The 13,106-nt window shown below is 35.1% G+C and overlaps 2 protein-coding genes across 3 annotated transcripts in view; both read left to right on the top strand.

Moving 5' to 3' along the window:
* The first annotated feature begins 2,997 nt into the window (after window positions 1-2,997).
* Window positions 2,998-6,992, top strand: LOC111445632 (ras-related protein RABF1-like). Its single transcript, XM_023084143.1, has 8 exons — window positions 2,998-3,251; window positions 3,500-3,573; window positions 3,846-3,929; window positions 4,063-4,157; window positions 4,315-4,420; window positions 5,566-5,655; window positions 5,752-5,838; window positions 6,699-6,992. Exons 1-8 carry the CDS (start codon window positions 3,227-3,229, stop codon window positions 6,735-6,737), a joined length of 600 nt encoding a protein of 199 aa, XP_022939911.1. The 5' UTR covers window positions 2,998-3,226; the 3' UTR covers window positions 6,738-6,992.
* Window positions 6,993-8,723: 1,731 nt separating this feature from the next.
* The window catches only part of LOC111445631 (glycerol-3-phosphate dehydrogenase SDP6, mitochondrial), a 6,706-nt gene continuing 2,323 nt past the window's right edge, over window positions 8,724-13,106 (top strand). For both annotated transcript variants that reach the window (XM_023084141.1, XM_023084142.1), the window contains exons 1-5: window positions 8,724-9,151; window positions 9,405-9,878; window positions 10,405-10,736; window positions 11,978-12,138; window positions 12,486-12,744. In XM_023084141.1, coding sequence (XP_022939909.1) covers window positions 8,788-9,151; window positions 9,405-9,878; window positions 10,405-10,736; window positions 11,978-12,138; window positions 12,486-12,744 — 1,590 coding nt within the window. In that variant the 5' untranslated portion in view covers window positions 8,724-8,787. The remainder of the gene's footprint in view (window positions 9,152-9,404; window positions 9,879-10,404; window positions 10,737-11,977; window positions 12,139-12,485; window positions 12,745-13,106) is intronic.

Here is a 13,106-nt window from a genome sequence, read left to right as displayed (position 1 = left end):
GGCTGTCGTTGGATTCTCGAGTACTGCTCCGTGCATAGCTTAATTAAACTATATGGTATTGTCTACTTTACAGTGTCATTTAGAAGCTCGATGGGTTTTGTTTTTTTACTTAAGTCGTGTTTGGAATGTAAATGGAATCTCGATTTTGAGCAATAAGTAAATTATGAAACGTCTACTTTTTGCATATCTTTGTGGGGTTTTGATATATATCTTAAGTTCTGACACGATCAGGATTCACGAGTCTTGTACCAACTTAAATAATGGTCTTGAACGCTCAAAATCTATCTGATATCAGGGATCGTAGATTTGCACTCTCAGTGTTCGTGAAGAAAATTGAGCACAAGAACCGAGTATCAAGTGAGTACGAGATTTAAATCTAAATTATGATTCCGAGTATAACTAGGTGATACGGTCCTAATTGCTATTTCAAAGTCGACGGCTCGATCTCCCACTTCACAATTATTAAATTGAAAAGATATTAATTTTCATCTTAAATATTGATATCTCGATTTCTCATCCACATTAACGAAAAAAAAAAACCCTAAATTACTTGATCATCCTTAACCTATGTTACGTGAATTAGCGTCTCTATAATTAATTAAATTTAAATTTGAGGGCAAAATGGTCCATTACTTAAACGATGTATTATGAATTTCAAAGGTTGTTAAGTTAATAAATAGAGAATTAATTAATTCCTTCAATGAATTCGGCTTGTTACATTTTTATTTATTAAATTAAGAAAATTATAAATATATGGTTATATTGTAATTAAGTTGTAAAGTGTGGGCATAGTATAACCCATAATTAAAAATATCCCAACGAATTATACTAATATATATATGTAAAGAGTTTATTATTTAATAAAAAAATATAAACTCGAACCATTTTTATTAAATAATGAATTATTTGTTCTCGTACATATTTAATTAAATTTATATTTTTTAAAAATGTTTATTTGGAGCAAGATTATATTAAATAAATATATAAAAAATAGAGATGGGTTAATTAATTAAAAAAAAAATTGAGTGGAAAATAGTATAATGATAAGGGTGAAGAAAAAATGAAGATTGTAAGCAGAAAAAGTAATTAATGAAATATTCCAAAACTGATGAGGCAATGTGATTGGTGCAGCCGTTGTGGGCCCCACTAATAATGGTTCATATTCTTCCCTCACTGTCTCTACAAAAATTAATTGTACTCTGTCACTTGGTCCTCCCATTTCACCATTTTATTTTTATTTATTAAATATTTCATTCATATATCTAAATTTTATAATATACTTTCTTTATATATATATATCGAGGGGAATCTGTCTGTCTCATTAATAAGGAAAGGAGTCTCCCTGATAGTTGCTTTCGGAATCAGGAGCTTAGAGTTATCAATTCTATCCTTTAATGGAAAACCAATTCGGGGAATTGACCTTGCGAGTACCCACTCAAATATAGGGAGGGCGCACTATCGCGAGAGAAAGAGCTCCTAACTACCTCGTTACCCCCAGCATACAATAGCTACGAGCTGCCGTAAGCGCTGTTGCACGAGTACACTAACAAGAGAGGAACTACGAGTAGTCTGATGGATCATTATTACCTTGATGATTTCGTAAACTTCACTTGACCTGGAACCACTAGAAGGAAGTGTCTTCGCTCGGATTCCTAGTTAGCCTGTTGTGCACTCCCTTCATTCTCCGAACCCTTGTTGATTCTGAACTTCATTGGGGGAGGAATCGGAGGTTTCACTATCTCTTTCCTTTCCTCGGCTGATTGTCAAGCTGCTGCTCGCTTTCTCTCAGCCACAAGTGGCTTATTTATGTAGTGGTCGACATTTCGTGGCATTGTATTCTCACCGATGTTTGCCTTACTCAAGCCGACATTCTCGCTTCTGCTTCGTCCAACAACAACGCAGGAATAGTTCCTTGATTTTGACTAAGGGTTGATGTTGCTTGCTTTGCTGGGTTCTTCCCTGCCTGAGCAATTCTATATATATATACACAAATGATTGACTATATTTATGTTGAATTAAATTATATAAAAAATAAAATATAGTTTCAACAACATTCTTAATTTAAAAAAAAAATCGTTCATAAAAATATTGGTATATAATCTATGAGATGGCAATAGGCGGGTTATGTTGACAGAAAAGAATTTAAATTAAAAAAAAAAAAAAAAAAAAAAAATATATATATATATATATATATATATATATATTTATTTATTGTAAATTAAATCCAAACCAGGAGTTATCTGTTGGTTGATTGGTAATAATAATTTAATAAAAAAGAGGAAAAATAAAGGGCTGAGTATTAAAAATAAATTAATTAATGTGGCCAAAATAATAAAGTAAGTGACATGTTTTTAACTTTTAAAAACCACATACAATTGTTCATAAATGTTCCTTTAATGGCCGACAACCTAGTACTCCTTTTTTAATCCTTCTAATTTTTTTTTTATTTTTAAAATTTAAAATTTCTTTTTCTTTCTTTTCCTTTTTTTTATTTTTTAAATCTCGTGTAAGTATAGTTTCTTATTAAAACATTTCTAAAAATTTCGTAAAATTAACACGTCAGCCTCAAACATGATTTTTAATAGTAAATATGAGGTGGAGATTTGAATCTCTGACCTCTTGATTGTGCGTACTTGCTCTCGTGCTAATTGAATTACACCCGATAATAAATGGTGCAAAAAGAAATAAATATCAAAATATATATTTTTTTTAATAATGAAAATATATAAAGACTAACCTGCGAAAATATTTCAATAATAATAATTTTTTTTATTTTAAGAGAAATCAAACTATTCTAATTTATCAAATAATTTATTATTGACACCTAAATTATCGTCAGCATTTCACTCCTGTGGTGGGCCTGCAGTTAAGATTACGTTCAGGCCCAATGAGTTTGTGAAGCCCAATTTGTGGCCCAATAGTTTCAATAGACCAGCCCAATTTAGTTCTACTCATAATTTTAAAGAATAAATAACAAAATGGTTATATTGCTGTAACAAACAGACGTGTCGTTTTTACGCGAGACAACGCTGTTCTTCTTCGCGATTGAATTGAAAGCAGAATTGTGAAACATTGGGAAATTCTTGGCGGCCATTAACGAACCAGTCCCGAAGGCGCAAGCTTATTCTTCTCTTTTGCAGTATTCTCCAATTGTTGCGTGGACTCCACGAAAGTTCAATTGGCGGATAAGTGCTTGGATCGGTTATTTTAGATATCCTTGATCGCCATGGGCTGCTCCTCGTCTCTCCCTGGTATTTTCTCGAATTTCGTCGCTCCAGATTTGCTAGGGTTTTCAGATTCTTTATTCGTCTATTTAAGTCTGATCGAAGCGGTGGTGTATTGAGAATTTCGGAGGTCGATTGTTTGGTCTGTTTGGAGTTTTCTCGATTCCTTGATTTTCTTTTACGGGCGCATTAGGGTTTCGTGGGTTTCAGTTTTTAATTTTACTTGCAGAAGTTTATGTCGAGTTTCAATGATTTTTTGGGGGTTTGTAATGCAGACAGGGCTTCTGGGCGATCGGGTGTGCTTAATCCAGAGAACAATGCAGCTGATTCCAAGAATTTGCGCGTAAAGGTGTTGAGATGCAAAGCTTATTCACTTGTAATCCGATTCTTTTTAGTGTTAATGGAATAAGGCCCCTTAAGTGAGTTCGATGTTAGTCTGATAGTTGGTATTTGTTGACTTACAATTCTTTCCTGTATGAAGACAAACATAGGATGGCTAAGATGAAACAATGCTATTTTTAATTTAATGAGTTTTGAAGTTAAATACTGTGCTTACTTAGGAAGCTTAAAAGTTTTTATGATGTATTTTTTTAACATTCTTCTCTTTCTGACTTTATGCAGCTTGTCCTGCTAGGTGATTCTGGTGTTGGTAAAAGCTGTATTGTTCTTCGCTTTGTCCGTGGTCAGTTTGATCCGACGTCTAAGGTCAGAACTATGTTACAGTCCATAAATTCTTAAAATAAATCTATGCTCAATACAAATTAATTTACGCTTTTATCATTCCATTCCCGAAGGAATTACAATCGTTTGATTCAACATGTTTGTTGAGAAAATTCAGGTTACTGTTGGAGCATCGTTCTTGTCACAAACAATAGCTTTACAAGATTCCACAACAGTAAAATTCGAAATATGGGATACCGCTGGGCAAGAGAGGTAGGACTATCTTAATCTCTAGTTGATCCTCGAACACGTGTTTTTAATTTCTTAGCAAGTAACCTTATTCTCATTGGTAGCCATTTTCTAGCTTACTTCGTGTTTGCAAGAGATTTTTGTTGCAAAAGGTTATCACTGTTGATTTGTCTTGATTTAGGTATGCTGCATTAGCTCCACTTTACTATCGAGGTGCTGCAGTTGCAGTTATTGTATATGATATAACAAGCTCAGATTCCTTCGCCAAAGCACAATATTGGGTTAAGGTAAGTTTTAAAGTGGTTAAGTAGTTTTTGTACTATATTTATTGCTTGTGATTGCTGTGTCGATTCAAGTCCAAATTGTATCCATGGGCCTTTTACTTGCGATGTTCTTGTTTCATAGTCATCGTGCATAAATGAAGCTAAAACTATGAGGCAATTCCTCATTAGTTGAGCATCCCATTCATTGATGACCAAATTTGGAACAAAGGGGAATTCTTTTTAATCTATGAGAAGATTATCGGATAATCACATTCTTCACTACCTATCTGTTGTTCCCTTGTAGCTTCTCCTCATTTTCTCCTCTTTTCCTTTTATGATCCTCATTCTCCTGACTCCTACCTTTCTTTTCAATTTGTTTCTTTATAAATGATGCTATTTCCTACCCGGGAAGAAAAATAAATAAATAAAAGAAGAAGAAGAAGAAGAAGAAGAGGGAGGAAGACAAGACGGTCTTTTCTTTGTTTTTTTCTTGGCTTCAAATCAATCAATGCGATCATGTCTACAAAGTTCCGTCCCATTTTTAAAATATCAACAAAATTGTAACAGCCATAGCCCACCGCTAGCAGATATTGTCCTCTTTGGGCTTTCCCTTTTGGACTCCCCCTCAAGGTTTTAAAACGCGTCTGTTAGGGAGAGGTTTCCACACCCTTATAAGGAATGCTTTGTTCCCCTCTCCATCCAATGTGGGATCTCACCATCCACCCCTCTTGGGACATTGCCCAGTGTCTGGTTTTGATACCATTTGTAGCAACTCTAGCCTACTGCTAGCAGATATTGTCCTCTTTGTGTTTCCCCTTTTGGGTTTCCCCTCAAGGTTTTAAAACACGTCTGCTAGGGAGAGGTTTCCACCCCCTTATAAGGAATGCTTCATTCCCCTCTCGAACTAATGTGAGATCTCACAAAGATTCTCACGAGTGGAGTGGTTTTTTTTTCTCTTTTCTTTCTTCCCTTTTATGCAATTAGTTGTTTGTTTTAAAAATCAACCCGTCCATGCCCTATGCACAATTAGTTTTTTTTTTTTTTGAGTTGAAAATTATATTAAAAAGGCTGAGTTTGAATGTGTTCGTTCATTTTGATTGGGTTTTCCTTTGAGCTTTGACTAATTCACAATCTTCATGATTCATATTGGGCATATTGGGCACTTACAGGAGCTACAGAAGCATGGCAGCCCTGATATCATTTTGGCATTGGTCGGTAACAAAGCCGATCTTCTAGAGAAAAGAAAAGTATCTGTTCAGGTAAATTCAGTGTTATTCAATCAAATGGCGTCTTGCAAAATGGGGAAAAGATCTTGTAACTCACTAATATGAGATACTTATGTTTCACTTTGGAAGGATGGAACGGAGTATGCAGAGAAGAATGGAATGTTCTTTATTGAGACATCTGCAAAGACTGCAGATAATATAAACGAGCTGTTTGAGGTATTCCTGATTTTATCCTTTTCGTATGACTTTCATAGCTGCTGTTGGTATATAAGTTTGTATAGCGATTTTTATGATATTCCATAGTTTGAAGAGCGGTATTAAACAGTTTTAATTATTTTCTACCATCCCATAGTGCACGTTGACGTTTAGAAGTTCAGAATCTGCTTTAGTCATTGTCATAGCCAGAAATCTTCATAATATTCATTAGAGTTGCGGAACTTTAGCAAACCAATTCTCAATTGGTAATTGAAATCCAGAAGATGTGAAGTTCGAACGTTCTTTCACCCCAGCTTCTTGTATGGTGGTTGTATCTATCATTATGCTAGCTCCATAAGGTGTCGAACGTTCACCTTAAATCTCTATCGGTGGTTCTATCTTTTGTCACGATTGCTCAACGCCACCATTAAAATGGTGGCTCGCTGGAGGTCAAGTTCAGTTGGAATTTTTCTGACTGTTACCTCTTAGCTTAGCTGATTTGTTGTTTGTTTGGACTAGAATGTTCTTTCGCCTATCTCTCTAATTCGTGTGTGCTCGTTCGGATGCTTTATGAAACAGCTAGTTGTTAGGATTTTTTTTATATGACTGACCTTTTTGTTGAAAAAATGGACTAGTCCTCTGATAATTAGTTATTTTGTATACTTTACCCGAAAATTGAAATCTTTGAGAAATACACTTCGTGGCTTGAATTATGTGAAGACGTTCGATAGTTTTGTCGTGATCACTTAGCTGAGACCCTGTCTCCCTTTCATATAACGCTTCTCTAGAAACACATTTCACCAGATGTCTAAGATCCATGACCCTGTTTCCATTCAAATACATTTCAAGACCAAACATTTCTTCTTTATTTGATTTGGCAGGAGATAGCGAAGCGCTTGCCACGACCAACTTCCTCGTGATCTTGCCGTGACGTGAATGATTTTATCAGCAGCAGCAGCAGCAGCTTAATTTTCAGGAAATCAGCTTGCTCCCATGTGATCTGTGTATAGTTCGGTGAGTCCTGCAGCCTTATGATTTGTTATTTGATTTGACTTGTTGATATCTTAAATCTAAAAGTGTAACATTAAACAGATATGAAAATGGCGAAAAGATTCATTCCCCCTTTAAACCACAAACTGCATTTGTAAACTATATTTGCTGTGACTCATAGAATCATTACTTATAGAATTTAGTTGGAGTGGATAAACTGAAACTCTATATGCAATCTCTAAGTGCATTGAAGGGATCAACTGGGCACTCGTTTCTATGTGGATGGGTTTATCTTGAGTGAATCTTTTAGTCGAGAGTATATAGTCTATGTCAGTTGAAATATGCTTATGTTCGTGGAAAGCTTTTAGAATATTCCGAACTCAGCCAAATGCTTTCATCACTTGATCATGATTCATGTCGATCTTGCAACCATAGAGTCGATTAGTGATACCTCGACCTCTCTTTTTCTTGTTTCTTTTCTGGTAATCTAATTAGAAGATATATATTCTGGGTTCGAAGTTTTCCATTTAGTTCTAATTTAATTTCTTTAATTCCAAAAGTCTCAAATTGATTTTAGACGATATTGAATTTAATTTTAGTTTAGTTGAGTAATTTCGTTAAATTTGAAAATTAAATATATGGTTTAGATTATCATTTTTCAATTAATTCTAATTTTTAAATAATATTTTTAGGGATTTTTCATTCGTCTAGTCTTTTTTCTCTTTTTCCTTTTTCAATTTAAATTCAAAGAAATTAAATTTAAACTTTAAAAAACGAAAATACACTAAAAAAAAGTTACATGTGATTGGGGTGAACCGGAGAGGTACAGTCACGTGGATCCCGGCACCACTTGGTACGGTGGCCGCCGCCGGGTCACGTGCTCCTACGGAGGCTCTTTTTTTCTGTTTTTTTTTTTTTAATTTTAATTTTTTATTTTTATAAATATATTTAATATATAAGAATATTGTGAATTTACCTGAAAACCAGTGTCTTTATTCGGGTGCAGATGAAAGTTGAAACGCCCATAACATTCTTCACACCCAGGACAAATCATAATTATATATATATATATTTATTTATTTATTTATATTTTAAAATCCTCGACTTCGTTTATAATTATAATTTTAAGCTTTAAAATGATAAAAGAAAATAAATATGACTAATATTTAAAAATTATAAATAACACCGTTAATATTATTTATATAATTTTTGTAAATAATGTGATAAATAATATTAACATTACTTTCCAAATTGAAATAAATAGTAACAAAATCAATTGAAATTGAATAATAAATATTCCTTCCATTTTTCAACCAGAAAAAAAAAAAAGAATTATTTTTTTTTTTTTGGAACAATTTGAAACTTTTAATATTCCATAATGGAAATTAACTTAAAATTTAAGCATATACGTTTTTTTTAATTAATTGCTGTCCTCTTTAAAGTTACATTCACATCTATATCTGTAATTTCCATATTTCATTTTTCTATAATTTTATTTATTTATTCTGGATTCCGTTTTTATTTAAACTACCTGTATTTCCATCTCAATCTATTTTCATTTATTTATTTTTAAAAAAAAACCACTATTTATCCTATTTATTTAAATTTCACAATTTCCAAAGCGAGCTAGTGATCTAACACGTGGATGATCTTTTAAGCAATTATTATTATTATTATTATTTTGATAATAATTATTTTAATTATTATTATAAAAACTAAATGTAATTTGATTTTTATTATATTTTAGATATTATTTCAATGTAATTTGATGTTTGACTTTTTCTTTTTTTTATAAACTAATTTCAGGATTTACGAACTATTTAAAATGTTAAAATATAAATTAAATATTTTATTATTATTATTTTTCCTTAAGCTTTTAAATAATCAATTTATAATTTTATTTTCATAAATTCACTGCGATTCTATTGCAACACGACATCATCAACATCTTTCTTCCCGCGGTCCTGGATCACCGCCCTTATGGCCACAGCCACACGGCTGGGTAAGATCGCCGTTGCCGCCGTAGCCACCGCTGCCGGCGGATCATTTCTGCTTCAGCCTTCTCTCGCCTCTAATGACCGTGGTACCAGTGGTCACGCTCTCGAGTCATACAGGAACAAGATCAATGATCTGACAGCAGTTGTTCCGCCCCGATCGGTTCAGGAGTCGGCTCTGATCGGTGCCAGCCCTGTCAATCCTCTTGACATTCTTGTTGTTGGCGGAGGCGCCACTGGATGTGGCGTCGCGCTCGATGCCGTTACTCGAGGACTTCGTGTAGGCCTCGTTGAGCGCGAGGATTTCTCATCCGGGACGTCTTCGCGCTCTACCAAGCTCATTCATGGAGGTACTGAGAATTTAATGAATTTGAAATTCTGTCATTGTTCATTCTTTGAGTAAGCCGTGTAACCTTGTTTCGAAATTCCTACTTTGGTCGTTCGTTGAATAATGATTGATACGGTGAAATTCTGCCACTAAATTTCATAATTTTGGTTACGGTTATAGTTAGATTTGGATACGAATGGATTGAATAACGGTAACATGGAATTGTATTCGGTTTCTAGTTCTTGGACGCTAAAATGTCTCGTATTCGTTCTCAGGCGTGCGGTATTTGGAGAAAGCAGTGTTCAATTTGGATTACAAGCAGCTTAAATTGGTGTTTCATGCGCTTGAGGAGCGAAAACAGTTTATTGAAAATGCACCACACCTATGCCATGCGTTGCCCTGCATGACACCTTGTTTTGACTGGTTCGAGGTTATCTACTATTGGATTGGGTTGAAGATGTACGATTTGGTTGCAGGGTCTCGCCTCTTGCACTTGTCTCGGTACTATTCTGCCCAGGAGTCCGTGGAGCTCTTCCCTACCCTTGCTAGGAATGGTCAGGGCAGAAGTTTGAAAGGCACCGTTGTGTATTACGACGGGCAGATGAATGACTCGCGGGTCAATGTGGGGCTTGCTTGTACTGCCGCTCTGGCTGGTGCGGCGGTGCTGAATTATGCAGAAGTTGTGGGATTTTTGAAGGATGAGGGTAATGATCGAATCATCGGAGCGACAATTCGTGACAAGTTGTCAGGTGCCAAATACCTCTTTTGCAATCTTCTACATCTGAATTGAGTTGTTTTGAAAAACCTTTTTTAAGTTAATTTTTACAGGGCATGTCATGTGGATGCTTACAGTTTCACTGGAATTGGAATCTTCAGGGTTCAACCTTTCTGTCTCGAAAAAAAATATATTTTTACCCTTTCCCCATTCTATTTCCCATGTTGATTTTGTTGCTTTGTGGCAATTACTGTTGAAGGATTGGACATCAGTTGAGGGGCCCTGAAAAATTATCATCTTCGACACATGACTAGAATCCTCGAAACACTAGTTTATTTTTCATTGATCAACTTGCTATATTGATTTAAGATCACCCCAAGAATATCCTGTTGGAAGATGGAACTATTACATGGTTCTGTATGTGGCACAAATGACAATAGATGCTAGTTGAAATTACACAAATAAATAAGTAATGGAGTAATGAATAAAATTGTAGACTGGCTTATATATTCCTTTTATTTATCTGATCCTCACTGTCACTTACTATTTATGTGTACCAGGTAGAGAGTTTGATACCTATGCAAAGGTGATTGTCAATGCTGCTGGGCCATTTTGTGACTCAGTGAGAAAGATGGCCGATAAAGAGGCAGTGTCTATGATCTGTCCCAGCAGTGGTGTTCATGTAGTTCTCCCTGATTATTATTCTCCCGAAGGAATGGGTCTGATTGTTCCCAAGACTAAGGATGGGCGTGTTGTTTTTATGCTGCCATGGTTAGGACGAACAGTTGCTGGAACCACAGATTCCAACACTGGCATCACTATGGTTCCTGAGCCACACGAGGATGAAATTCAGTTCATACTGGATGCAATATCTGATTACCTTAACGTGAAGGTATGTGGTTTTATATTCTAACCCATAGAAAGGTATTTGATTGATCATTAACACCTGTTTCTTTTTCTTTTTCAATATAACTTGATTGCATGAATAGCTGTGTTAAAATTTAAAACAGTTGGAAATTTTTTTTAGGGACTTCCTGTTCTCCATGTATTTATCTGCATTTATGTTTGTGCTTTGCATCCATAATTTATACAAGGTTGTCTTTTCCTGCTTTGTGATAAGAACGTTGAAGCTCAAAATTCTTATCCCTTTTATCTTTTTTGTCTTTTGGTTTATTGTTTGTCTTCTTATCCAATCAGTCTAAGTTAATTTGGTTCTCATTCTTGGCATTGATGATCTAGAATCCTTTAGGAAATTAACATTTTGAAAGATCTTACTTGATTTCCTGGACCAGAAAAAACATGGTAGTTGTCGTGTTCTTTCAGCTTATGTATCTGTATCCTGTTGCTACTTGCTACATTGCTTCATTAAGATTTTCCTGTAACCTCAGTTGATAAGTACTCACAATCGAAATCTGTAGCAAAATATGCGTTGAAAAAGAAAAATAAAAACTTTTCAAGGTATAAGTAGATGACTGTTTTTTGTTGATTCCTAATCGTTTTTGGTTTCATGTATTAAGTTTGAGTTACATGACTTGGCTCTGTTGATTCCTAATTTTTTTTTGTTCCAACTATTAATTTTGAATTATCCCCTTTGCTTTAGTGAAATGTTCAAGTGTTAAAGATTGTAGGGGTAATATCATGATAAAAGAGGGTAGCATTTTAGCACAGTATAATTTTTAAGTCTCCTCCTTAACACTTAAGCTAAAATAAAATTGTGGGTTTTTCTGTTTAGTATTTGTGTATAGCAGTAAAGTTAAGGTTAGTCATCTCTTCCTAAGTTTGCATGTGGAGAATAAGTTTAAAGATGATTCAGACTAATGTTTATTTTACTGTTCCGTCATGTGGATGTTTGAAGCTAACAGTTACCTCAAACAGATGGTTATATCTGTGATATGATTTTGACTGCTGGCATTTGATGCAGCGAAGGGGACTGTAGATGTGTAGGTGGGGATTGTGCCTGATGGATAACTTATATATTATGGTTTCAATGTTTAAGCCCTTCATGGCCTCTGAAAAGTTGTTTATGTTGTTCTAGTTAGCTTCACTTGCACGTGATAAAAAGATTGATTCCATTTCCTCCATTCTGATAGTCTACTTCAAGAGATCCAAACTGAATTCCTCTTCTAATTTTAGGTGCGGCGAACAGATGTTCTCTCAGCTTGGAGTGGTATTCGTCCTTTGGCTATAGATCCATCAGCTAAAAATACGGAGAGCATCTCAAGAGATCATGTTGTTTGTGAAGATTATCCCGGATTGGTCACAATTACTGGCGGGAAATGGACTACTTATCGGAGGTACTATTATCCTGGCTGTGTGATAAAATATCTGGCCTACACGCTTGAGAATTTTTAATAATTGAAATGGAAATCTTAATGCATGTAGTAAGTAGTCAATAAGTTCTTGCCGTATAGGCTGGCTGGCAGAAAGGAATTCATAGTGAGCCTTGCACCTTAGATGTTTTGACACTCTTTATCTTATAGTCTAGAGTAAACCACATTATCGAATTGTAAGACATAATCACATAAATGCTCGTTTCTATCTGATTTTATCATTTTTTTTTACCTCCGACCTTTCTTCTGCCTTCAATGTCTTCACACTTTCTTTTTACCACGAGTATAGTTCTGATTTGAACTGGTTTCAGCATGGCAGAAGATGCTGTTAATGCAGCTATAAAGTCCGGAAAGCTGAAGCCGACAAATGAATGTGTAACTAACAAGCTGCGACTTGTTGGTGGAGATGGATGGGGACCTGCATATTTTACTGTCTTAGCTCAACAATATTTACGCATGAAGAAGAGTCATAGTGGTAAAGTTGTCCCCGGAGTTATGGACACTGCAGCTGCAAGACATTTATCTCTTGCGTATGGCATTTTAGGTGAAAAAGTGGCCGCTATAGCCCAGGTTTGTGTTTCTCTCTATACCATTGCTAACTCTTTTTATTCTTTTTTTTTCTTTCTTTTCGTACCCTTTTCACGTGTCTCTAAAACAGTTATCTGCTTTAACTACCCTTCATGCTGTATATTGATAGCAGAGTCATATTAAGGTTGAATAGGCGTTAGTCTGCGAACTTGTCGTAGGAATAGTGGTTACATATGCTACAAAAATAAGTGGTTGGCACCCTTAACTCTCAGATGGGACAATCTGCAGGATGGTAATGTGGCTTTATCCTCCAAATTGTTGTGGTTTTTCTCTTAGGAGATAGACCCCCTTTGGAGGATTTCTCGTTACAAGTATGGATTGAAAAAGGATGGGGGGGGGGGGGG

Source organism: Cucurbita moschata, unplaced genomic scaffold (assembly GCF_002738365.1).
Source record: "Cucurbita moschata cultivar Rifu unplaced genomic scaffold, Cmos_1.0 Cmo_Scf00007, whole genome shotgun sequence".
Classification (NCBI taxonomy): Eukaryota; Viridiplantae; Streptophyta; class Magnoliopsida; order Cucurbitales; family Cucurbitaceae; genus Cucurbita; species Cucurbita moschata.
This window is presented reverse-complemented; position numbering and strand designations above follow the sequence as displayed.

Bases quoted from the DNA above. Each gene is read 5' to 3' on its own strand.
- LOC111445632 (XM_023084143.1), top strand. From the start codon at position 3,227: ATGGGCTGCTCCTCGTCTCTCCCTG. The intron at 3,930-4,062 runs GTCAGAACTATG...GAGAAAATTCAG, and splicing joins AGTTTGATCCGACGTCTAAG to GTTACTGTTGGAGCATCGTT. The intron at 4,158-4,314 runs GTAGGACTATCT...GTCTTGATTTAG, and splicing joins GATACCGCTGGGCAAGAGAG to GTATGCTGCATTAGCTCCAC.